The following is a 26440-nucleotide window of genomic DNA, read 5'->3' as shown; positions in this document are numbered from 1 at the left end:
TCCGATCTCCCTCCCTCCCCCATCATACCCTATACTGCCAAGCCCTCTGTGCACTCAACGGCTAAGATAATTACCACTATTGTGTGGCACACACATACACACACTCCCATGCAAAGTGTGCCACGTGCTTGCCAGCTCCCCCATCTGTCCCCAACTCTCTCCCCCCTTTCTCTCTCTCTGTTCCTCTTCATTTTATCTGTTTTTATTTCTGCACTCTTTGACATTCGCTGATTGGCGGGAAAGGGAAAATACAGTACTTAGAGGGAAAGATTGGTGGAACAATGATATGTAATTTATACTACACAGCTACATTTATTGTATTTTTTATGTCGTACAGTAGGCTGCCGATTCCTTTTTGACAAAACATATTGATACAGTTGTTGTCCATTGCTCATCCTACTCAGTAGTGTCAAATTTGCACTACAATAATGCATCAGTAGTGTGACAGACTTATTACTGATTATCAATATTCTTTCCAATACCTGTCCCTCTCCTCTCCATCAGCCTTGCATGTCCCCTTGCATCCTAGAACCTTTCAATTTAGCCAGGAAGGAAGAAGAAAAGCAGAGGCTGAGAGAGTACTGGGAGGGAGAATAGCGTGTGCGACAGTACTCTAATGTCCCCTTTCTTTCATTCCCTCTTCCTTTTTCTCCTCCTCCAGTTAAACTTTAATGTGTTTTCCTGCTCAAGTACTCAGGGAAACTCCTCAGAAATGGCTTTGGTTGCAGAAACACCAGAGTGGTTGTAGTGTGGCTTCTGTGTGTTTGTGTGTGTGGCAGTATTGTAAGGGAAAGTGGTAAGTGGCTGTATGTGTGTGTGGCTGTATGTGTGTATGTGTGTGTGTGTGTGTATGTGTGTGTGTGGCTGTATGTGTGTATGTGTGTGTGTGTGTGTGTGTGTGTGTGTGTGTGTGTGTGTGTGTGTGTGTGTGTGCGTTTGAGCAGGGGGGTCAGAATATGATGTTGGAGTGGTGTTAACACGAGCGAGCATAGCCACAGACAAATGTAGCCATTAATACCAAAACTGCTTTTTCCCATCCCTCCATCCAGTCTCCTCTACATGTTGGAACAAACACATACCTGGAAAACACACTCTCCCTCTCTCTCTCTCTGTGCTGAAGGTTGAGGTGACCACCTTGAGAGTGTGTAATTGTTTAATAGCCTGAGAGCTCCCATGTCCACCCCAGAGGCCTTTACTCACTGAAGATCGATCAAACACTCTGGCTGCTGGTGACAACTTCGAAGACACACACACACACACACACACACACACACACCCCATGTGCGCAAAGGGGCTAACAGTGAGCGGTGCCGGAGAGATGGACGGAGACAGTTAAAGGAAAAGAGGAAGAGAGAGTGAGAGGAAAGAGGAGTGCCTCCCTCAGCGGCTGCCATGTGGCTTTAGCCATCTGTTGGCAGAGTCTAAATTAATTAGCTCCACTCAATACTAGTTTGCAAGAGGCCTGCAGTCTAAACCAGCTCGCGACACCGGCTCTCCAACATCTCTTTCTTACCATCTCTTCTCCTTTCACCCTCTCTCATGACTAAAAACCGTCCTAGCTAAGATTTAGACACTGAAAGCCCACACTGTTTATAATCTACTGTGATACTAAATTTAAAAAGTGTCAAATAAAGCTCCCATTAAGACAAAAACAAAGCTACAATAAACTACACCTGGGGCCACTGGCCAGATTGAGCAGCAGCAGAAAGAACTGTAGTTCCCGATGAGTTCTGAGATCAGTCAGAGGCTGAGCTGAACACAAACACAGACACACTCACACACCTAGTTACTAGCCGGTTTACAGCTAATGCCTGTACAGTTGGAACATTGGCTGTTTGGCGCAAATCAACACAGACTGCTCAAATGGTCCAGCAATCAAATTCATGGAAATGATGCACCACACACCATTAGGGACATCACTTAAACACTCAAGTGCCACTTGAAATTGTTTTCCTTGAGAATGGCAACTCAGACAAGTTGAGGTTTCATTGAGCTCCACAATAAAAGAATAAATTTAAAAAAATAGTCAATTCTCCACCTCTCTTGAAAATGCTTGTGAACCAGATCGACCTTTCTTTGAGGTTTACCTGGGTTTAGGTGTACAGTTGAACTTCCCATTCAGACAGAAACAACAAACCCACAACCAGAAAATCTCTGTGTTGACACTAAGCGGGAGACACGCTCATGTTATCCCTCTAGACACACCTTCCCTCACCCCTCACTCTTTAGCTCTCTCTCTCTCTCTCTCTCACTCCTTTTTTGTCTCTGCCCACTTATCCCACTTTTCCCTCTCATCCTTGGGGAGTGCTCTGTGCCACCGCAGAGACGACAGATGGGGCTCAACATCATCCAGAGAGTGAGAGAGATGGAGAGAGAAAGAATAGAGGGAGGTTGCATTCATTATTTACATCACTTGGTATTGGAATATTAATGCTAAAAGCAATCGGGCAACCCTTCATTAAATTAACTGGAGATGTAGGGAAAAGAGAGGAGTGGGTGAGGTGGAAGGACGGGGAATGAGGGAGCGAGGGAGGGAGGGAGGGAGAGACAGTGGGAGGGCAGCACACTCTGTTAAATGGGCCCTAAAATTAGTGAAGCAAAAACACCTCCATTAAGAAAGCTTGCATCTCTCTCTTCCCTCCCTTCCTCCACTCTAACTCAGCTCTCCTCTTTTTTGCTCTCCCCCTTCGTTCAAACACCTCTTTCTCTTTCAAACGCACAAAAATCACTGCTTTACCCACAAGTGCCTGCTTTGAGAAATATGCATTTCTGTGTTGTCCCTCTTAAGTGCCTGTTCAAACTTTAAACATGCTTATGGTGGCAGAATGTGTCTTTGGCCCCATGTGCCTCTCTCCGGAGAGTACTCCTCTGTCTTTCACCCTCTCCTCAGCAACCGCTCTTCTTCTTTATGCTGCATCTCTCTCTCTCTCTCTCTCTCTCTCTCTCTCTCTCTCTCATCACTTCATCTTGCCCTTCTTCCTCCTATCTTTCCATTCCTCCCTCAATCTGCCTCTCTTTCTCATCTCATCTGTCAGCAAACCCCAATATTATTGTCACACACACAGGAACATGTACACCCTGGGTGAGCAAGCACGTATGATCGAACACACACACACAAACATGTACACAGACACAAGACCATGAATATGTATTCATAAATGTACAAACTAAGACACACAGACAGTTTAAGGACACATCCGCACACACACACACACACACGGATACCGACAGTGGCAGAATGGTTCTCTCCTGCACAGCAACACATTGCGTATATGCAGAGCCACTCTCCCTATTAGTGGAACGCTGCTACGCGCTGTTGACTTCTGGAGAGGAAAACATACAGTCATGTCCACTGGTTATCAACTGATCCCACAATTATCCACCCCTCCACCTGCCAGCCAGCCCTTCATGGAGTGTGTGTGCTGTGTGCATGACAGGTAGGTGGCTTCTGTATATGAAACTATAATGACACCCAAGGAATTAATGTTATTGAAAAATTAGGTCACTTCCTATTAGTGGAGGACGATCAAAAATGGAAAATGAGGCAAATGAGGTCCCAGTGACTCTTGTGAGGTCTTAAATAGACAGAACTAAAAGCTCAGGATTTTGTTCCTTGAAAAGATTCTCCTGGTTACTGATAGATACATTGAATCTATCTAGTAACTACACCACATATTCCAATTTATCTGTGTTTTAACAGATACTTTCATGTATTATTTCCTGTCTTTTTTCAGCACAACAACAAGTTCCTCTACATCACTGCATCTACATCGTTCCATCCATCCACCCATTCTTCCGTATAAGCATCAATTTTGTATACCCACTTATTCCTGTTCAGAATCAAGACAGACTGCGGGGTATTGTAGCCTGCACTGAGGAAAAAGCAGCACAATGGGCACAAGGAAGAAATATGTACAGATAAAAGACTGATACCTAACATGGTGCGCATTGAAAATTTACAATATATCAAAAAAATTGGTATCAGTAAGATGTATAGGGATGGAGGGACTGAAAGAAGTGTGCATGTCGGACAATATCACAACCTAGAGCATAAAAAAGCTGAAGCTTGACACAGTTAACTTGTGTGCAAACAGTTGCCTGCTTACACACGCAGCAGACACAAAGCAATCTCATTGCAGTTTGGTTTTGTCAAGCACCTGGATAATACAGCTAATTCAGTTTGTCTGAGTTTATTGCAAAATGTTCTGAGTAACGAACAATAACCTTCCAAAGACTAAAGGTGATTAACACATGTTTTGATCTTGACTGTCATCTTCTTGAGCTTGTCTGTGTTGCTTTTGTGCCACTTTTGGCAGTACACTCCTGAGTGACCGGTCACTGGTTGGGTACATTTATATTCACTCATTTGGCACACACTTTTATCCAAAGTGACAACACTAAAGCTTCAGTGCGGTAGGAGACCTTGAAATAAGTACTAAGTGCTATATCTATTCAATAAGGCTAAGTGCAAGGAGAACAGGTAAATAAGTGCACCAAAAGTGCATAGGAAGTGCTAGTTAGGCATGTTGGGGTGTTAGAGGTGTTGAGAGCGAGGGTGCTCTCATATTAGTTGGTTGCTTTAAGAACACTGCTCCTAGAAAGCTCATTCATTGTTTGAAGCTGAGCAGCATAGCAGCCTGCGCCATAGGTTCTCAAGTATTTCCATTATTGTGCATTCCAGATTTAATTTGGAGGAAATGCTGATACAGACACACAACTGTTTAATAAGGCACTTTTAAGTCACATGAACTGAAAACAATCTCAATTCAGCAGCTTCAGCTTGAGGCAGTGGGGACTAAAAGTTCTATGATAGTTTATGCTGTTTCCATAGCAACAGATACTAACCTGATGCTGGATCATCAGACTTGAGAGTAGCAGAGATAGCGGTTTTGTTTATAAATTAGATTGGATTAGGTTTGGAAATTGCAAATGTTACAAGTGGTTAGTTGGAATGTATGTAACTCACTGCACCACGAGTCTCAAAAAGAAAAAAGGGAGAGAACGCATGTGGGTATGAAGACAAATGATAATAAAATGAAACATAATGTAATTTAAAGATGACATGAATGTTATGTTCTTAACTACCTGCTACTGTTAGAGGCATGCTGTTTACTGGACAACAATCTATATTCATGCACAGTTAAGATCAATAACAGCCTCTCTTATTTTCACACAGCATCTGAAATTTCATCCTCATCCCACAATAATGATCCAAAGTTAATACACTGCGTGCCCTGTACAATGCCGCTGTGTCCTAATCCCACTTTAGCCTTCTAGAATGACATCAAACGAGTCAGCGGGTGTCTAAACATAAGTGAGACATATATAAATATATGTATATATATTCTTCCTATTCCATAACATGACAACATGCCAGTATATAATCTATGTAATATGTCACAACATGGCAATGTAAACCTTCAATAAGCCTTCTGAAGGTCATTTATCCTCATCTGTCCTTACTCAAACAACCTCACCTGGATGAAATATTAGCTCATTACTGTATGGTATGATGCTCTGCTATAGCTCTGTGTTTGTCTGAAGGTGACAGAAATAAGGGGGATGAGAGTAAGAGAAAGAACTGGAGATGGGGGAGCGAAGGAATAAATACCCGTCTGTTTTCCCCTCAGCACAAATAAACAAGGCGTTCACTTGTCAGCCTGCAAGAGAAGGGCACACTGTTTATGCAGTAGAGAAAAGACACACACACACACACACACACACACACACACACACACACACACACACACACACACACACACACACACACACACACAAAAGATGGGTGCTGTTGTTGCTGTGGTGAGTGGAGGTGCTTAAAGAAGAAGACAAGTCAAAAAATATCTGTGTATATTCTTGTCACTATCAACACATATGTACCCCTTCCTCTTTATGGCTGTGAGCCTAAATTACAGTTTGAAAAGTACAGCAACTTGCAAACATTATAAATGTCACTTCTACTCCTTTGATCCCCGATGTTACCAGGAAATACATCATAGAAAGTAAAAGCCAAGTCAAGGCCACTGTCCAGATATTTTATTTGTAGCGATGTAAGAAATATCGAATGAATGCAGCGATATGTGTGATATTTTTCAGACCAATGGGTTTGACTTGGAAACCTAACACACTTTAGAAACGGCTGTGTTCCGATAGAAGATTGTGGTGGAGAATTGTGTTTCCCAGGACAAAAGAAAAACAAGTTTGGAGGGAGAAAGAGCGCCGGCACAAATCAGTTTAGTGCCTACTGCTTGTTGTTTTCTTCCCGTTCTTTCCGTTTTCCTGCTTCTAATGTTGTATTTGGGGTATTTAAGTGTGCAAGCAACTGTAGCTATTACAATACATTTTATTTTGTGGAGCGGCTGCATCTGACATACATTGTATTTTCAACTTGGCAGCAGAGACGTAGTCAACAAGGATGAATGAGCTGTAGTGCGAGCACTCAACTGTCAATCTGTGCTCATACACAAGAGCTTTGTCCACGAGACTGGGTGGGGGGGAATGTATGTGCGTGCGGGCGTGTGTGCGAGTGTGCGTGTGTGTGAGGCCAACTCCAGAGAGAATGTATCAAGGCTAGAATGACTTTCAACTGAAATGTATATGAGATTCAAATTACATTCTCTTTTTCCTCTATACACTCCCTTCCCGCACTCCTCTCCTCCTGCCTTTGTCTTCTGGGAGCCTTAGTCAGCTAAGCTCAGATGTAAAAAGATTTTCTTCTCTCTCCGTCTCTCTTTTACACACACACAGACGCACACAGGAATACAAATACAAACACACACACACACACACACACACACACACACACACACACACACATTTCTAGTCAAAGGGCAGTTGGATGTATGAATAGTGGTCAAATAAAAAGTGAGTCAGGTTTCTATTTCGCCACAGGTGTAGAGGAAGCTTCCTGTTATCCAAGACCTATATGTATGGCAACTTGTTTCCCCAATTCACAGGATGGTGGCTCCTCACATCAGTCTGAATCTGAGACATGAATACTGAGGTTAATGTTATTTTATGTATGAGATCATTTTTGGGTTAACAAATCCTATTTAAAGCAAATATGTCAACATAGGGTTGGGCGACAATAATTATCGCGATGTAATCTTCCTCAATAGAAATATAACAAATGGTTTATAAATGTTTGATATAATTCATTTTGATGCTCACATAGCATTTACACTAACTCAGAATCACTGAGTACGACTCTGCAGAGGGCAGAGGGACGGGGGCACCAGGACAAATCCTGGTGGGACACTGGACCATCAAAAAGATCCAGAGACTGGCTAACACTTAATTGCTACAGTATATCACCAGCCTTATCCCCTAATAGGGATTCTGAAATTCACATACAATAGCAAACAAATTATAAAGTATGTAATTTAGGAGTCATTCAAATGTGGTGGCAAGGAGTGCTATTCATGCATGTAAAGCTCACTGAGCTAATGGCTCACTCCTTACCATGAGAAAGGAGTGAGCCATTAGCTCAGTGAGGGTTCACTAAGGAGGAGAGGAGAAAGGTAGAAAGGAAAAATATGGAGAATTCCTCCCAAGATATGTTTAAAACTCACATTGCTGTTTTCAAACAATGTCTCCAGTGAGACAGAGTGAGAGGAACAGAAAACTTGCGTTGCCCTGGGCATTGTAAAACAATGGCTATGCACATGAACAAAACAGACAGAAAAAAAAAGAAAAAAAGAAAACAGACTGCACTTTCAAAATACGGTACAGAAAGTGAGAGCGGAGCGGAGAAAATAAGTAGGTGAGGGAAGAATAGGAAGAGGGCAGGCACGCTGAAAATAGCAGAAAGGGAAGGAAAATAATGATGCAAAATAAGAGGTGGTCAGGTGGGCCTGATAAGCACTTGAGAGGAATAAATGTCAAGTCAACCAGTAAGAGAACTCTAGGAGGCGAAGGTAAAAGAGAAAGTGAGAGGGAGAGAGCGTATTTATGATGAAAACAAACCCAGTAAGGGAACATGAAGGACAAATCAGAAACTGTCTATTAAGGATCAGACCTGCTTGCATCATTTTGTCGCAGTGCCCAAATAAAAACATATTGCTAACTTAAAAAAACATTAGTGGCAGAGCAACCTTTTCATGCGTTATACTCCACTGACTTCTATGAACTATTGATGTGTGTGTGGGGAAATGTCCGTGTGTGTGTGTGCTGATATGTCTTGTGGGAGTCCTCAGGGCATCCCATACATCCCAGAGAGCCCATTGATTAGCTATTAATAAGGCATAGAGAATGCCATAGCTCACAGTGGAGGTCAGTAAGGGCTCTCACACACACACACACACACACATCCACAAAGACACACAAAGGCAGCTACACGGTTTAAATTAACAGATATAGCAGAGGTGAGGTGGGAGTGAAAGAGCAGGATGGGGTAGAAGTAGAAAAAAACATCAGACTAAAAAGCTGGACAGTGAAAAAAGGGAAAAAGAAAAACTGAGTAGGACTCAAGCAAAGAGGGGAGAGCAGGTAAATTGTGCCAATCTGTTTCACCTGTCTTTAGCCCACTCCCCTACTGAGTTATTCTACCTCTCTCCCCCTGTCCTTCTCTTACTTTGAGGCTCTCTATCTTCCTCTCGCTGCCTCTCTTGCCGGTGTCCATTGTGTGCAGCATGTCAGAGCTCTGTCGGCTGTCTCCATCCTGTCTTTGATTAGCCGTGATCTATGAGCTCCATGAAAGAAATGAATAAGGAAAAGTGAGTGAAGGCTGCAAAGACGGACAAAGAGGGGGACCGGCAGCTGATGGATATGACTGTGGTCAGATCAGGACACATCCCAGTGAAAGAAAGAGAGGGGGTGGGGGAAAGAGAGAGAGAGAGAGAGAGAGAGAGAGAGAGAGAGAGAGAGAGAGAGAGACTGATGCGTCAGGCAGGACACATTTGCATCTCTCATTCTGCTTTATTTTCTGCAGTTTTCAACCATTTTGTTCCTGGTTCCTCACCCCGCTTTCTTCCTCCTCCTCCTCCTCCTCCTCCTCCTCCTATCTTTCTGTCCCTCCTCAGCTACCCTCCCTCCTTCCCTTGCATGTACATCTTCAGGTCACGGGTCATTAAGTCAGCTCCAGAGGGGATGTGTTGGAACAGGATATCTCTCATATTGCCCTGCCCCCACCACGCTACTAAAACACAAATATGCACAAACACATGCATGTCTGCAGCCACACATGCACAAACAAATACATTCTCTTTCTTTCTGTCTGTTTATTAGTCTCGCTCTCTTTGAAGACACGCGCAGTGAGAGACTAGACAAGTTTTTGAGCTGTTGGTCAACTTAGTCATTAAATGATAAGATCATCATCCTCAAATTCATCATTTGCTTGATACAGCATTAAACATTTGCATTGCTTCGACCCCAACACTTCAACATACACTGTAAGGGCGGCGTTTTCATTATGAATTAATCTGCAGATTTTTTTTTTTCCAATTAACTGAAAAAATGCCCATCACAACTTCCCTAAGCTTAAGATGAAGCCTTCAAATGTCTTGTAATGTTCAAGATTTGACAGAAAAGTGGAAAATCCTCACATTTTGCTCAAAAAAATGACTGAAAGAATTGACTGATTATCAGTCTATTTTTTTGTTGCTCAACTAATTGATGAAACAACCAATCATTTCAGCTCTGATCCACTTTGTTGGTCACTCAAGTTTAAGCGAAGGAACCAACATGAGGTTGCTTGTTATGTCACACAAGACTTCAAAGACTGATGTGTGTTTGATCATGTTTTTCTTTTATTTTTAAACTTCTATTTTATGAGATGATGGCTATAATACGATTGTAGTAGGTTCATATATGACAATTTCTATACGAGGCCAAAGGCTTCCTCTCATGCTCATAAAAATAGAATAAAGAAAACTATCCCACATCGATATGACAACCTCACAGCTCACTAACAGGGATCTTTAGATTTTGGTAAAGATGGGGCCATGGCCCACACACTCAATACAACAAGTATGTGTATTAATGTGTTAAGGTCTTTTACTATATTGCATGTAGGCCTATATAAATTACTGATAAATGAAAACACAATAACTTAAAGATAATAAATGATGAAAATTTTTCCTACTTTTTAGATAAAGCTACAGAACCTGCTACGAACGGCACGGTGAACTGGATATTGTTGGAATGTGGATGTTGTTGTTTTTCCAACTGACCAACAGACCAATTTATTTTAAAGAAAGGTCACATAAAACAAGCACAGATGACAAACACTGTCAGATTCTAGAAAATGCTTGGCTGCAAATTCATACACACACACACACACACACACACACACACACACACACACACACACACACTTCTCAACCATGGTTGTTGTGTACTGTCAAACAACATTAGATTGCAAGGCGGTGTCAGTGGGATAATTAGAATAACACATCCATTGTATTCTTCATTATGTGTGTCATCTTCACTTACTGGCTGCGGTTCCTCACTGACGACAACCTCCTCCCCCCTGCACCTCCCCTCACCCCTGACACGCAGACGAAATCTTATCCCACCCAGTGACGTGCTTTTTTAGGCGAGTCATGATCCCCATTAGTGATGGCCTCAAGTATAGATCTGATTGTCTGAACCCCCATCATGTATTTTTTTTCCCTTAATTAGTTCTTTTGACGGGAGGAGGAGGAGAACGGGGAGGAGGAATGAGCAGTGATACACAAAGTTGAGGCACAGCATCACGGTTAGAGGAAGAGGGTGTTGGCGAGGAGATCGTGGAGGCTGATGAGTAATGCTCTGACGTCGGTTCTGTATTTGGCAAAATATCTGACAGCGACTCTGTCTGCTGGCATGCATTTATGCTACTACTGTAAGTATATATATGCAGGCGGATGCGACCAGGCATGTATCCATTCAGTCAGAAAGATGCAGACGCACCAATGCGCCGCAAACACAGCAAGCAATCATCTCATGCACAAACGACAGGGACTATACAGTACAAAAAACAAAACCATGTCGGCCGTCAGGTCAGACACAAACAGAAGCGCACTGACAAAATTCACATGCATGCACTGGGCGCACACCTTGGCTGTGTGCAGTTAATGAATAACTAACTAGCAGAGAGGAAAGGGAGCCATCTTCTCTGAGTAAGGCCAAATGAATTCGCCGAAGCGCTATGCAAATGTTCCCTGGGCTAACGAGACTGCCTGCATGATTGGAGTGCCATTGAAATTCTCCTCGTGCACAGCCCTCTCTCACTTCCTACCTCCCTCCCTTCTTCAATCACCCTCCATCTCTCCCGCCATTTCAATCTCTGCACAGAAAATCCATGATCCTATCTATCTATCTATCTATCTATCTATCTATCTATCTATCTATCTATCTATGTATGATTTCACAAATAACCAGTACATTTATCAGTCAGTGGATCTTGAAAGCTACAAATCATCATTTCCTTTCAACACTCAAATCATGTCATCCACACAGATAAACACTGCGGCCCTATCAGTGCCTGGACAGCAGTGAATGCCCCTGTGTCTTACTCTCTCCCTCTGTCACTAACACACAGCTACACACACACACACACACACACACACACACACACACACACACACACACACACCCTTAAACTAGGTACAAACTGCCACCATCCTAAAGACAAACACACATTGATGGGCACGATGTGTGTAATGGTTAATGGTCAAAAACAGGGATGAATAAAAAATAAAAAAAAGTCTACGGGAGAAACACACAGAGGAGAGAGGGTAGTTGGGGGGGCATTAAGCACTTGTCAGATGCATCTTTAATGGCAGGACACAGCGGCTTTAGAGCCCCTGGCCTCCTCTTCCTCCCTGGGGTGCTGGGGACAGCAAGAAAACCGAGCACACACCTCTCTCTTTGTCCATCTGCCCATTCTCTCTTATTTCCTCATATACCTACTCGCCTCATTCCATCATCCCTCCATCCCAATGCCCACTTTGCCATCTGCATAATTTATCATGTCATGCTTTTGTGCCACTTTGTCTTTCTTTTTCTGCCTATTCTGCCATTTTTTTTTTTTTTGTGCCTGTCTGTTGTTCACTTTCAGGTTTGATGGCTTGGAAGGAAAAGACGATGCTTTGTCACTTCACCGTCTCCTAATAAGTGCCTGTAGAAAGGGAGGCTGAGAGAGGGATAAAGTTAAGAGAAGAGTGGATAAACAGAGGGGCAGAGAGAGTACAGGGCCTCTGCAGAGTGGCGAACAAAATGGAGACTGGGACAGAAGCTGCAGCAGCTGTGGTGACGCTACACTTCACACACACAGAGAGTGAGAGAGAGAGAGAGAGAGAGAGAGAGAGAGAGAGAGAGAGAGAGAGAGAGAGAGAGGCAGTGTGTGTGAAAGAGAAGGGGGATTAAACAACCTCAATCAATGAATGCAAAAATACAGGCGTCACACTTTTCCACTCCCCCTCCACCCTCAACTCTCTCCCTCCCATTATATCAACCAATCAATGACTCTATCTATCTATCTATCTATCTATCTATCTATCTATCTATCACTATGTGTCATCCACTCTGAATACTCTCTTTATATAGAAAAGCAGAGTGGGAACTTTTGAGCAATTTATGATTAATACTTGTAATATTCTATGAACATTTTTTTCTTATTATGGAAACGATAATCTTAAAATGTAGCAGATTATTTTTAATTCAAATAAGAGCTACATCAGCTTGGTAAAGACTCTATTCCTTTGCCTGATTCATCGCTGTAATACAACTCACACTGTCAATGCTTCCTTCAACATTTAATGAAGCATGTTATTCAGTTTAATATCTTCAACCAAAGCATGTAATGTGATTCAAACAAGCATTATGTTTGTGTCTAAGGAATTTAAGAGAAAAAGCTACATCTAATGCATGAAATTTTGCAATAGTGATCCGATCCATTCATTCTTTTCAACATGAAACAAAGTAAGACACATAAAAAAAAAAACTGTCAAGCATTCCTTAAATTTGTTTTGAAATGTTACAACAGTGTGTAGTGATCTAACTCTTACTAAATGCCTTCAGACATATCTTTACCATTTCTCTAATGCAATTTCTTGTTACTCATCAGCTGACATACAAACAGATATCGATATATCTGCAATAAGATAATATTTGCCGATACCCTGACCCAGCCAATTTATTGTGCTCACCCTACTGTGTCTGCACATGCACAGTGTTACCTAAACACACACACACACACACATACACACACACACACACACACACACACACAGCATCAACCTCCTATTCTAGACCATGCACCATGAAATTTACAACTTATAAAATCACAGTCAAATAAAAAAAGAAAAAAAATGTTTAAAAGATGTTTATCTCCACATTTGTCAGTGACGACATGTATATCTTCACTATCTGTCACTGAACTGTACATAAATATGCCGCTATGTTCTTTGTGTCTGTCTGTGTGTGCGTGTGTGCCTGTGTGTGTGTGTGTGGCAGAGCTGAGCCGTGGTGATGCACTAATAAAAATCAGGCAGCGATGCATCCTCACACCTTCCTCATTCCGCCCGCCGGTTCGCACCCGTTACCATGGCGACCAGATAAAACTAACACTGTTTTAAGCTCCAGCTGGAGGAGGAGATGGATACTAACAAAGTGACATGCACGCACGCACGCACACGCACGCACACACGCGCGCGCGCACACACACACACACACACACACAGATGAAGTTCCTTCATACACATCCGTCAGCAGAGCATCCTCTTTCAGTTCCCTAACTGACAAGCAAACAAATGCTAATTTTCTAACCGACAGCAACACCAGCAAACCATCAATTAAAGGGAGAGACATGGCTGGATAGAGAGATAGCAGGAGAAGGGGAGGTATGACATGGGAGTAAAAACCAGGATAGCCAGTCAACACACAAAGCTCTCCTCTGTTTGACTGTCTATCTGTCTGTCTGTCTATATATCTATCTATCTATCTATCTATCTATCTATCTGTCTGTCTGTCTGTCTGTCTGTCTGTCTGTCTGTCTGTCTAGCCTCCAACCCCCCACCCCCCTTCCTCCTCCCTCCTCACACACACGCTTCTTGAGCGGGACTCAACGCAAACAGATCTGGCTGTCTAATAGTGACACGACACCCAGGCAGGGTCGTCTCGCAGTGAGGCCAGCTGTCAGCAAACACCCTCCTGCCTCTTCATCAAAGCCCATTCAAACTCAGCTTTATTGACCAACACAGCCGCCTGTATGACATGTGTCATCCTATCAGGCCGATACCTTGCCATACACTTTCCCTAATAAATGGCAAACCACTAGAGCATCTCAAGTGCTATCGAAAGAGAGAAAGCTGTACATGCCACCAGGAGCTGATAGATGGAGTGGATGGATGGATGGATGAGGTGTGTGGTGGAGTGTAGTGGGGTGGGAGGGGCGCACACGTGCGCTCCATCTGTGTGTGGCCACGATGCTGACACAGGCCACCAGTCTGTACCAGGGAGGGAAAGAGATGAGAAGAGGCTTCGAGCCGGAGACGGAAAGAAGAAGAGGAGCACTGTGTTACTAATAAGACCTATTCATGAGCCCTGCAGAGAGAAAGAGAGACAGACAGAGAAAGATGGAAAACAAAAAAACCTCTCAAACCTTTTCAAATGTAAATTCAGATGGTGCAGGACAATTATTTTCATTATGGGACAACTATTTTCTTGAATAATCGTTTCATCTTGCCTATAAAATGTCATAAAATAGTAAATAATGCCAAAGGTGACATCTTCATGTCTCGTGTTGCTCGATCAACAGACAGTAACCCAAACATATTCAGTTTACAGTGATATAGAACAGATAAAAGCAGCAAACCATCACATTGGAGAAGGTTGAACAAGCAAATGATCCAGGGTATTTGCTGGAAAAATCAATGATATGATTAAATGATCATCAAAATAGTTGTCAGTTAACTAATCTTTTCCACTATAAAATTGTGTTTTACAGTGTTTACAATGAGAATAAATAGATAAATAACATCAAGAGTGATTCTTGAACATCTGGTCATGATCAAGATTTATGAAAATTCTTGGATGTAAACTTATTTTTGCGTAAAATGAGTGAGAATAATATTATGTAAATATATTGGATTGTATTATGGTCAAATTCATGAGGCCAATTATGTTGAAGCACTTTTTATAGAGGTTTATAAAGACAGACTGATCAGCAAAGCCACAGAAAGCTGCTCATCTGAGTGGGTGTGTGTGTGTGTGTGTGTGTGTGTGTGTGTGTGTGTGATAATGCTGACACACATGCTCTTGCTTGTTCATATGTGCATGTTTTACCGAACACGTCCATCAGCTGATCAATAACATACTCCCACTGAGCTCTCACCACACTGCCATGATACAGTGGCTTGTACAAACACACACACGCTAACACACAGAGCTATCAGTCAAACAGACTGGCCCGGTCTCACCACTCTCACACTGAGGGATCCGTGACAAGAGAGAGGGGAATCCAACAGCAAGCTTTATCGATCCAGACTGGAAACCCCCCTCAGGCCACACATACACACACACATACACACACACACACACACACACACACACACACATGAGTGCTCCCGTGTGAAGGACAGAGCCATACATTGAGAGAGATGAAAGGGCTGCTCGGTATCAGAGAGCAAGATAAGAGGCAGAGGGAGCAATACGTATCATCTGACCTAAACAGTCTCATATGACACCCTGCAATTTGCCATTGCTCCACGGAGCAAATGTTAACACTGCGCCACACAAGCCTGCTGCGCACACACACACACACACACACACACACACACACACACACACACACACAGTCAACATAAACACCAATGCACAGGCATACAGCAGCGTGTAGGGGGCTCAGTTTCAAACTAATATTATTGTTCCTCAGTTAAACATCGGCTGACTTGAACAGAGGATCAAATGAAGCCAAGAGAACAGCTCCAGATACAGCAGAGCCCTAGAGGTGTGGCTGCTCTCTTTTGGGTGACTGTGATGAGAGCGGCTAAACAGATCTATCACTCATCAAATTAGACCCCCCCCCAAGCCCACACACACACACACACACACAGAGCACATGTCTACTAATGCCTGATTTATCCCTGTAACACAGCTATTAACTACAGCAGTGTCAGTTAGTGAGTGAAGAGCCAGGGATGTGCCAGGCAAAGGCCATTTCATCAAACTTGAATGATTGGAGCTTTTTTTTTTTTTTCTTCTCTCAGTGACAAAACAGGAGATGTCACCGGCACAAATAAATTGATTAGTATCGATTAAAGGCTGTCAACAATCACAAACAGGTCGAACGTGGAGGAAATCTCCATTACAAGAAAATTGGAAGGAAAATCTAATTTTTTTAAGATACTGACACAGCCCACAATTTGTGGATTTATTCAGTCTAAAAATAACAGGAGAGATTTCTCACTGCTCTAAGGGCAAATGTTGCTAATTCCACTGACATATTGGGACGACATTAGATCATTTGTTTTTCCATTATTACCCACCAACTGATCAAACACAGCAAGCACGCACTCAGCCAAATAAAACTCACATGGTCGCACGATGACAGTACATTTCAGCAAGAGGGGCAGAATTGCAAAAGGACAGTAACACAAGGTGGACGTAGGGCTGTTCTTTTCCCTGCAGATTGACTTAGTTCTGTGAATCTTTAATGAATATCTTGGCTGAATTTCCTACCTGGGACGATGGAGACGGTGTCTTTCTCCCAAGACACCACACTGACGTACTCCTGGACAGCTGAGGGGATGAGGCACTTGAACACGGCAACATTACCCCGCATGGAGCGCTGGTCGGCCACACGGACTGTGTAGGGCTCCCTGAACACTGGTGTGTGGAGAGAAGAGCTGGAGTTAGTCAGAGGTCAGAGTCAGAGGAGGGTTGTTGGTTGGTGGTAACAGTGGATGTTTCAGAGACTCAACAAAACTCGAGTTTTAACCAAAGTGGTGAAGTGAAAATTACTAACACACAACTTAGTGTGATTAAAGTAGGGCTGCTAGTCATGATTTTTTTGATCAAAGATTATGTCTTCAAACTACTTGTTTTGTCAGACCACAAGTCCAAAAGCCAAAGATGTGCCATTAATAATGATATAAAACGGTGCAAAGCATCAAATTGTCAGATTAACAAAGGTGGAACCAGTGAATGTTTGGCCTTTGAGGCCTTTAATAAACCAAACCATTGACAGAGGGCTGTGGTGTTACCATGCAACGCTGTACTTGAGCAAAATGAATGGTTGCAGTAACACTTCTCACTTCCCAGAGCCCAAAGTGACATCTTCATGTTGCTTGTTTTGTCCAAACAAGAGTCTAAAACCCAAACGGCTTATAACTAAATGATTTGAACAATTAATCAATTATGAAAATTGTTTCTGGTTTATATTCAGAATACTATTTTATCGACTAATTGTATCAGCACTGTGTAACAATACGTTCTTTATTCTTTACTGCACATACTGACACTGTACAGCCGACAGCTGACAGTTTAACCCATTGCAAAAGCAGGGGCAGGTCTCGTAAACAAACTTGTCTGGTGGTCTGTCCCCCCACATTAGGCCAATGTTTCTCTCTTCAGCCCCAGATTTGAAGTCACACCATGATTGTAAGGAGGGCTGACTTGGAGCCGCATTGAAGGGGATACACAGTGAGTGGTCCTCGGCCTTTTAAAGAACAACGCCACAGATGCTATGAGACGGCGAGGAGTCCAGGGTTGCTCGCGGCCGATGGAACTGTCACATGCAGGCGCCAGGCAGCAAAAACACACCCCCTGCACATGGCATGCAGAGCACTAGGGCTGTGAATCTGTGCCAGTGTACAGAAAGGATGGCGGTGATTAAGACGGGCTTAATGATGAAAACAGTAGCCTGTAGCTAACCAAATTATCTCTCCATTTAACTCTGTCACATTTAGATTAGTGAGAAATGTGAAATGCTGAATCAGAGCATAAATTTTCATTAAATAAATTAAGTAAAGTGAAATTAAATTAATGGATTATTTTGGTGAGGAGGAGAGACAGGTATAGTTCAAGGGCATGCTAGCTTGAGTGAATGAACAGGGAGCTGTGTTTTCTAAACTGAACTGAGCTCAACTATGTGGGCTTCCACTACACCCTCATCTCATTTGTATAAAGGGATATTGCCATGAATTTCCCTAGTAACTTTGACTCATACAAAAGTGAGGCTTGACATGAGCAAGATGAAAAAAAAAAAAACACAATTACAGAAATCAGATGGGGTCTGAGGCTGATGTTGTTTCTGGCATGACAATCTAACACAATCTATCAACCAGTCTTCCTTTAGAAATGAGGACAGTAATGGCTTAACAATGTAAAACACACACGCGCACGCACACACACACAAACACAGGGAGTGGCCTCACCCTCCCGTGTGTTCGCTTTCTCTCCCCCAGCTCTCCAGTGATATAATTAACGCCTAGCCTGAAGGCCAGTTTCCTTGGTCATTAATAATGCTTTATGCCAGCCGCCACTGTCACTGGAACCCAGTGGAACCAAAGCCAATGTCCTTGTCCAAATGGTGGGGAGTCTTTCACCTTAAAGTCCGAGGTTTAAACTTCTAAGTTTTTGTCTAATTCCGTCCATCGCTTTTACATTGTTCTACTTTTTCATAACTGGCTGGATCTTTTTTTTTCTGTCCTGACTTGTGAAGGAAGTAAGATTGGAGTAGAGCAGGATTGTTGAAATTTAACCTTGCACCATACAGTACAGACAGAACACCGGTTGTGGCGCTGCCTTGCTACTTTGTATCTCAGCTAAATCGATGGTTGCAGTAAGATATCCCCTGGAGAGCACATCACTTCTCACATCGGTCACCTGGCACACAGAGCACTAATCTGAGCTGAGGCCTCATTTGTAAGCAAATCAAAGCTAAAGGACAAATAATTCCAATCAAGTCTTCATTTCAGCTCTTCATTTAAACAGCCCCTGCTTCCCATTGAGGCCGTCTACCTGCAGATCAATAGCCAGAATCGACTGAGCAGCCTCGGCTGTTGTGGCCGAGCCAATTCTTTCAATCATTTATTTACTCCCTGATTGACCCTGCTGCCTCTCATCAATAGCAGGGAAAATCCCCAATGCCCACTGAGCCTCTCATAGAGTGTTTAAAATCAGCTTGACAGCTTGTAAATGCAATGATGGCAGTCATCACACGTCAGTTCAGCGGAGGTTCAAATCCAGTCAAGGTCACCTCAGGTTTGTATTTCCTGTGCTTTGACCCCAGCTTGTCCTACACTTGATAACCTTTACAGAAGTGTTGTCTAACCTCTCCTCTCCCCATTAAAACCAGTCAAATAAGCCATGTACAGCAACATGCCCTTGTACACAACCATGTAACCAGCTCCAATAAGAGGCAACTGTTGTGATAGCATTGTCATTTAACACACGTTCCTCTTCCAAGATATGAAAGACACAGAGGGAAAAAAAAAAAACATTACATATTCATTCTCTTAAGCCTTGTGACAGGATGCAAATGGTAACCCAACTGATTTGTGTGTAAATTGCACTCCCCCTCATCACATGCGCAGCAGAATCATTAGGATGTTACTGATGCCTGACTATATGCAGCCTGGTTGCCTAGGAACGAGCTAAAACATGGGTCTGGTGCACTGGGTGCACTGGGAGGCAAGTCCTGTATCACTGTCGCTTCAATAATTAACGACGGGGAAACCAAATACTGCATTTACTTATTCATAAAGCGAGCAGCAAAAACACAGAGAAGGAGAAAGAGAGAAGGAGACAAATAATGAAATACAGGAGAAATGAGTGGATGCAGGTTTCATTATTGAATGGATAAGAAAAGCAGTTGTAGCAGGTTCAGGGACCCTACTTACTATATTAGTAAGGAAAGGTCAGCCAGAGAAGAGATGAGGAGGGCAGATGGAGGAAAGGGATCTAAACACCTGCTGTCTTGGCCCGGGCCTATGTAGGTTTGTGTGTTTTAGTCCGGACAAAAGGGAGTTGAGGTGATCGCACTGAACGGGTGACCTCGTTTCATTTGATCAAGTTTGTGTGAGGAGGTGTTGGGTGCACAAAAACATGAAACCCTGGGTCTCAGGCAGAAAGGCTTGCAAAAAGTGATTATGACAAACTAAGTGCAAAAGGTGTGTTTTCATTTTTAAAGTCATATTTTTGTTGTTGGGTCCTCTTAGCAGGAGGAGAGGAGAGGAGAGGAGAGGAGATCTTTAAAATACAGTACAACCTCATTCCTGAAGCTATAGAAGCTGCCAAACTGCTAGATATGTTACACACACACAAAAAGCTTTGCTTCAGGGGTTAGGGTCCAATTCACAAAAATGGCTTAATACTGAATCTTTTTGTCAATGTGAAATTGATTTTCTCTGCCTTTTTTCTGTGATAATACTCGGTTTGACAGCTGGCAGATTGCCTTCCTTATTCTTCTGAAAGAATGAATAGGTGGAGATGTTGAGTTTACTTACAATACAGTTCAGTTTCAAAACATACCTGGACTAGACTGAAATTAACAAACAAACAATTTATCAGAAAGTATATGTAACAATTATTATCTAATAATATTTGGTTTGAGACTAATTATCATGTATCATGAAAACCAGAGCTTACAGGTCAAAGTTCAGTCAGTGACAGGGATGTTAAAGAAGAACTAGGAAGACATATTTTAGGACTAAAGCCTCATATTATAAGAGAATTTGGCACATACAGTACATTAATGTAAATTTTAACTTCTGACAAGGCAATATTCATAGTTTTGCATATTAGAGAACTAATTACTGCATTTGTCTTTTCAGGGCAGAATGTTGGACAAGTAATTTACTGTTACATGATACATTTTATTCTTGTTTGGAAAATAAATGTATAAATAGTAACAGGAAATGGATGTAGGAGCTTTCTCTGGGTGAAAAAAACCTAAGAGGATAGTGAGCATGAAACCTTTCAGAATTAGGTTAGAGAGAAAGTGAAGAAGATGCACGATAAAAATACCTATTGGTATAAAATGTGACAGATTGATCCAACCATTGTGTATGCATATGTGCATATAGCACCAGTATAGGGTGGAAGTGAGTAACAGAGTAAACAAAAGAAAATTGTACACCAAGTAGGTGTTTCACACTTTTTAATGTATTTTTCCTTCCTTCCAAGCATCCGACTGATTCAGTTATCACAATCAAATAACGGACTCTAGAAACTTACTAGAGATGTGTCATGCATGACATCGAACATCAAATCACTTTTTTCAGTCATTTTTGTCACAGTTATCTAATTGGCTTCAGGTAATATGGAGCAGACTTATCAAATCAATCTGGATTTCAACTGAACGAAAAAATGAATAATGATGATGATGTTTAGTATGAATTATTACTCAACTTGAGCAAGTTATAAAGGTTTGCTGGTTGATTTTTATACCATACGGAAATCAATGGAAATCAATGGCGGTCTCACAAGTAAGAAAGGATACATACTCAAATCTGAAATTCTACAACATGCATTTGAAGATGATCAGCAGCATTCAGCAGTCAATAACATGAAAACCTCTGGTATGGTACTGTATGGGCCCTCAGTCTGAGAATGGCCCAGTCCAGGATGAAGACCAAATTGTAGATACACCTGAAGTTGCATTCGACTGGACTCCAGTATATAATGCTTCTTTCTGTTTTGTCCAAAACGTAACTATTAGTCATGTCTCTCAAATCTGAAATCTTTCAAACTATCAAACATGTCTATCGCAAAAAATAAATGTGTCCAATAGGCTAATGTTTAGAAAGACACTAAAGAAGCTAAATACAGAAAACTAGATAAGTTGCAATCACAGAGCCAAATAAAAACATATACAGGAAGAAAAGCAGCCCACATAGTGATTTTCATAAATGTAGAGCTATCCAGACAGGTGCTAGTGCTATTATTGGACCACAATCAGCATGCATGGGAGAGGGTGAGAAAGAGGGGGAGAGATAGAGAGAGATGTGAAGATATGAGAGAGAGAGAGAGAGAGAGAGAGAGAGAGAGAGAGAGAGAGAGAGAGAGAGAGAGAGACGATGGGGCGTGGGGGTGGGGCAGAGTTTTTTGGGGGGGGTGTCACACTTCTAGCTGTCAGCTGTCATCATTCTCCTGCGCCACCTGAGACAGGGCATGCCACACCCTAGCGCTCACGCCTCTGTCGCCCATGGCAACTACAGGGTTGTGTATGTGCATGAGCATGTAAGTAAGCGTGTGTGTGTGTGTGTGTGTGTGTGTGTGTGTGTGTGTGTGTGTGTGTGTGTTATGCAGGACTCTGGAGGTAATGAGGTGCACACACATGCACGTGAGCCCTGGTTATGGAGCTGTGGAGTTGTGGTTGCCTCAGCATTTAATTGATTAATTGTTGTAATTATTTGGGAGGGAAGGTCATCCCAACACTGAGGCTGGCTAGAAGGTCACTCTCACGCTGGAGGGACCATCTTCCTCTAGGGATCACACGGGCCATATGGGTGTGTTTGTATGTGGTGGTGAGGAAGAGAATCCAGCAGCATTTTGGAGAAGACTTTTGTTCGTGGACATGTGTGTGGTGGGGAACTGCTGACTGTTTCTCCATGCAGGATTGATCAACACAGTCAAAATGTCTGCCCGGCTATTACCATGACCTGAAAATCCACTTTTTTTCATGATTCTGTTCACATCTCTCCATGTCTGTAGCTGACTCTCCAAAATCTTTCTTGCCAAACACCCTGACAAAGAGCTGGCAACTAAACACCACGAGCCAGCTTGATGAAAATGGCTCTGTGTGAGAGAGAGAGAGAGAGAGTGTGTGTGCGTGTGTGTGTGTGTGTGTGTGTGTGTGTGTGTGTGTGTGTAGTTAGGGGACTTTCCAGTCCATGGACAGATGGAGAGACTGGGAGACAGGAGGCTTGCTGGCATGAGCTATGCACAGGCTGGTGTGTATGTAAGAGTGTGTGTGTGTGTGTGTGTGTGTGTGTGTGTGTGTGTGTGCATGCACATATGCATGTGAACAAACATGCGTTGCAAGTCTGTTGTATACACGTGTATCCAGTGTGTACCACATTAGGTCAGATGCATGTGTTTATGATGTTCATGTGTGTGTTTGTTAGTGTGAGAAAGAGCAGTAACACCTTCCCTCAGTGCGTTCCGCGCCTCTCTCCAGCTTTGACCTTGGCAGGGAGTGCGGACAGGTCACCAAACCAACTGTCTATGTGGCTGCGTGTCTGTCTTCCAGAGGATTTTTAATACACAGGGTCGAGATTTGGCGCTTTTAGACACTTCACCCCCACTGAGAGAAGTTGTTGGTTTAGGAAGCCAGTAGTATGACTGCCGTTTGGGTGAGCATATTTACAGATGCTGGGCTGTAGCTAGGTAATGCTGTTGTGATGATTTCAATGTGTGCCAAAGTAAACTGCCCCCAGCTGGGTACTCAGACACATTTTTATAAAGATGCAGTGAAGTGAAATATTTTGGAATGATCAGAAAGAGATTATTTTAGGTAGAACCTTTAGAGCTCTTAAAGGAACAGTCGACCAGTTTTACACACGTCACAAGGAGTGACAAGTAAACTGCTGTTTAATGTGCTGTACTCAACAGTGATGCATAATCTCTCTCTCTGGAAGGAGTTTTTCAAAGTCTGAAAAAGTAAGCCCTCTGATGTCATCAGGGTTATCTCGAATTGGGTTTAAAATTTGTGACAGAAAGTCTGTTACAAACCGGAGACGTGGAGTTTGAGAGATGTGGGCGTTTTTGCTGGAGTAAGTGTCTAATGAAAGACAATATTGACCTTTTGTAGGATCCAGTTTTTTTTTTAGCCTGCTTCACACTACAGAATGAAAGTAAGAGTATCTCTGCATCAGATGCTTCGATTTTTACCATTTTTTAAAATCTTTTATTCTAATCTTTCTCTCGTGAGTTGCCAATCTTAAATGAAGGTCCAATAGTAACTCCTGAAGTGCAACTTTAAAAATTTTGCAAGTCTAAGAATGAGATGATATTTTTTCGGCAAAGAGTGTGGGATCCAGAAAAGGCATTGCTGTCCCACTCTCTCTTTTTTTTTTTTTTTGACACAATTTTAAGTAACCATACATGATGTTTTTTTTTGTGTTGGTAACACAATACATTCATATACGTTGTATAGAGGTTACGGCTAGAAATGCAAAATATAAAAAATAGTCTACATGCTATGCAGACTGTAACTGCAACTGTAGATGCTGTTTTCAGGGTTGGAAATTTAAATTAGACTGAAGATTTAGCTGCTGCAAGCTGCATCCAGTGTTTTTTTTAAGTCTGCTTCATACTACAGAATAAAAGAAAGGGTGTCTCTGTCTCAGATGCTTCAATTTTGTCTGCATTTGGCTGCATGCAGACATCTAAAATGTTGTAAGTAGAAAAAGTCCGTCAAGTCAAAGGGAAACTAAACTTTCCCTTTGACCCTTGGCGTATTTTACATCCAGTGTGTCCAGACCTCACCTGCTTTGATGTGGATGCTGGGGCTTCGAATCTTGCCTGCCTGGTTCTCAGCAGTGCAGAAATACTCGTTGTCGTGGATAATGCTGTTATAGGCGGAGGGAGAGAAGGGGTAGAGCTGGAGGGTGCCGTTGGCATGCACGTGGCGGATGTGGGGCACGTCGTAAATGTCGTCTCCGGCGGCCAGGTACCAGCGCAGGACGGCATGGGGGGCGCCGCCCGCAGGGCAGGGCAGGGACACCCCCACCGAGCTGGAGAAGGTCACCCGCTGCAGGGAGGCGTTCACAAAGTACAGCCGCGTAGAGACAACATCCTCACTGTTGACTGTTAGGATGAGAGAAAGGGAGACAAGAGTTGGTTAGTTGGTAAGTGTCAAGCGACATTCACAGGTCAGACAGGTATGAGGAGGGAGCATGTGCGCAATCATAAAACATTGCTGAATGAAAACCGAAATACTCATCATTTCAGTTACACTTTAAACTGATGCCGGAATATATCTGAACATCATAAAGAGGAGTGCAGCATAAAAAAACTGTACCACATAACTATCAAAATAATATAAGAACATATTAACACTAAATTACCTGCACAATGTGCAAAGATTTAACACAATATGTGCACAAATGGAATAATTATTTACTAAAAGAATGGCTGACAATGTGTTTCTGTGTCTCTATTCTTTTCTCAAAATGTATGTTGAACTGACTGCTGAGGCAATAAGGTGTAAGATATGGGATCAACCATTTTGGATATGAAAAGTTTTGATCAAAGTGAATTCTTTATATAATAAAGAATGATTTTATAATAATAAAATGTCTTGATAGTCATGTAACATGCCATATGAAACTACAAATTTGATATAAATAGTTAATTGGAAAACAATATCCAATATCTCATGTTCCATACTTGATTAGTTCTTGTGTTTTATTGTTTTTAGGCACAAGGTGTACTAGAGATGTATTTATAATATTTTCCATGAATCAACTCACTAGTTCAGTGGAATAATACTTGGGCTGAATAATTTTATCAAAATATAATCAAAATCACAATATGGCTATAAATGCAATATCCAAAATAAAATCGCAGAAGCTGCAATTCTTTTGATAAAAGGTAAAATGTGTCACAACACTGTTGTGCAGCACCGTAAGTGTTGTGGTGCTACAGAGACACCCTGGCCTACAAATCTTATTCTCTAGACGTGAAGGAACTTGTTTGTTAGTACAAGACCCAATAAAAATCATATCATCATCATTTTTTTTATATTTTTCTCAGTGAAATCGAAATGCAAAAAACAACCATTCCAACTGAAATCGCATACCGCAATCGCAATATCTGCCAAAAATAATCACAAAATGATTTTTTTTTCTTTTTTTACATATCGTGCAGCCCTAAAAAATACTATTGTAAAGTGAGCAGTATTCACTTTACAACATGTATCTAACGCAAACTTACACACACTCAGGTCACCTCAACCCAAACAACTTCCTGCACGTGTGCCAAACTGCAGCCATCATCTTATCCCATATGCATTATCCTAGTATCTCTAATCTAATGTAACGCATCCAGGGAATCCTTTGGAAATCTGCTTCTCAATAGGAGGAAAAATGGGTCACGCAACTCAACTCAACCCCCCCACCCCCACCCCAATTCCTCAACACCCACCAGCCACCTTCATCTTTTCGGTACCTTCATCGTTATCGGTATCCTCCGTCATGCAGGAAAACAAAGCATTCACACAGGCGTGATAGCAAACGGCAGCATGTCTTACTCAAGGCCTGTCACATCACTGTAGGAAAGGCCTCCGTCTGTAGCTGGAGAAGCCTGAGGAGTTGGCCATATACCACAGATGTTGTAAAACAATGCTGTTGTGGCACATATGAGGAGCTGCTGCCAGATAAGTTGTCCTAGGGGAGATAGACTATCATATATCCTTTCTCTTCCAGTATAGAGTGGGGTATCGAGGTATGTTTCAAGATCTGTGTGTTTCTGTGTCTGTGTGTGTGTGTGTGTGTGTGTGGGGGGGGGG

At 42.3% G+C, this 26440-nt stretch overlaps 1 protein-coding gene across 1 annotated transcript in view; it reads right to left on the bottom strand.

The window, feature by feature from the left end:
- The window catches only part of dscaml1 (Down syndrome cell adhesion molecule like 1), a 99759-nt gene that overhangs the window by 64513 nt on the left and 8806 nt on the right, over positions 1–26440 (bottom strand). The window contains exons 2-3 of the mRNA XM_087174332.1: positions 24418–24738; positions 16663–16809 (exon numbers count right to left, since the gene is read on the bottom strand). Coding sequence (XP_087030458.1) covers positions 16663–16809; positions 24418–24738 — 468 coding nt within the window. The remainder of the gene's footprint in view (positions 1–16662; positions 16810–24417; positions 24739–26440) is intronic.

The sequence above is a fragment of the Seriola lalandi genome, unplaced genomic scaffold (genome assembly GCF_002814215.2).
Source record: "Seriola lalandi dorsalis isolate HSWRI2012SDOR001 ecotype SW California unplaced genomic scaffold, Sedor1 jcf7180002054338, whole genome shotgun sequence".
NCBI classification, from domain to species: domain Eukaryota; kingdom Metazoa; phylum Chordata; class Actinopteri; order Carangiformes; family Carangidae; genus Seriola; species Seriola lalandi.
Note: the sequence above shows the minus strand (reverse complement) of the source record. Positions and strands in the feature narration are given on the sequence as shown.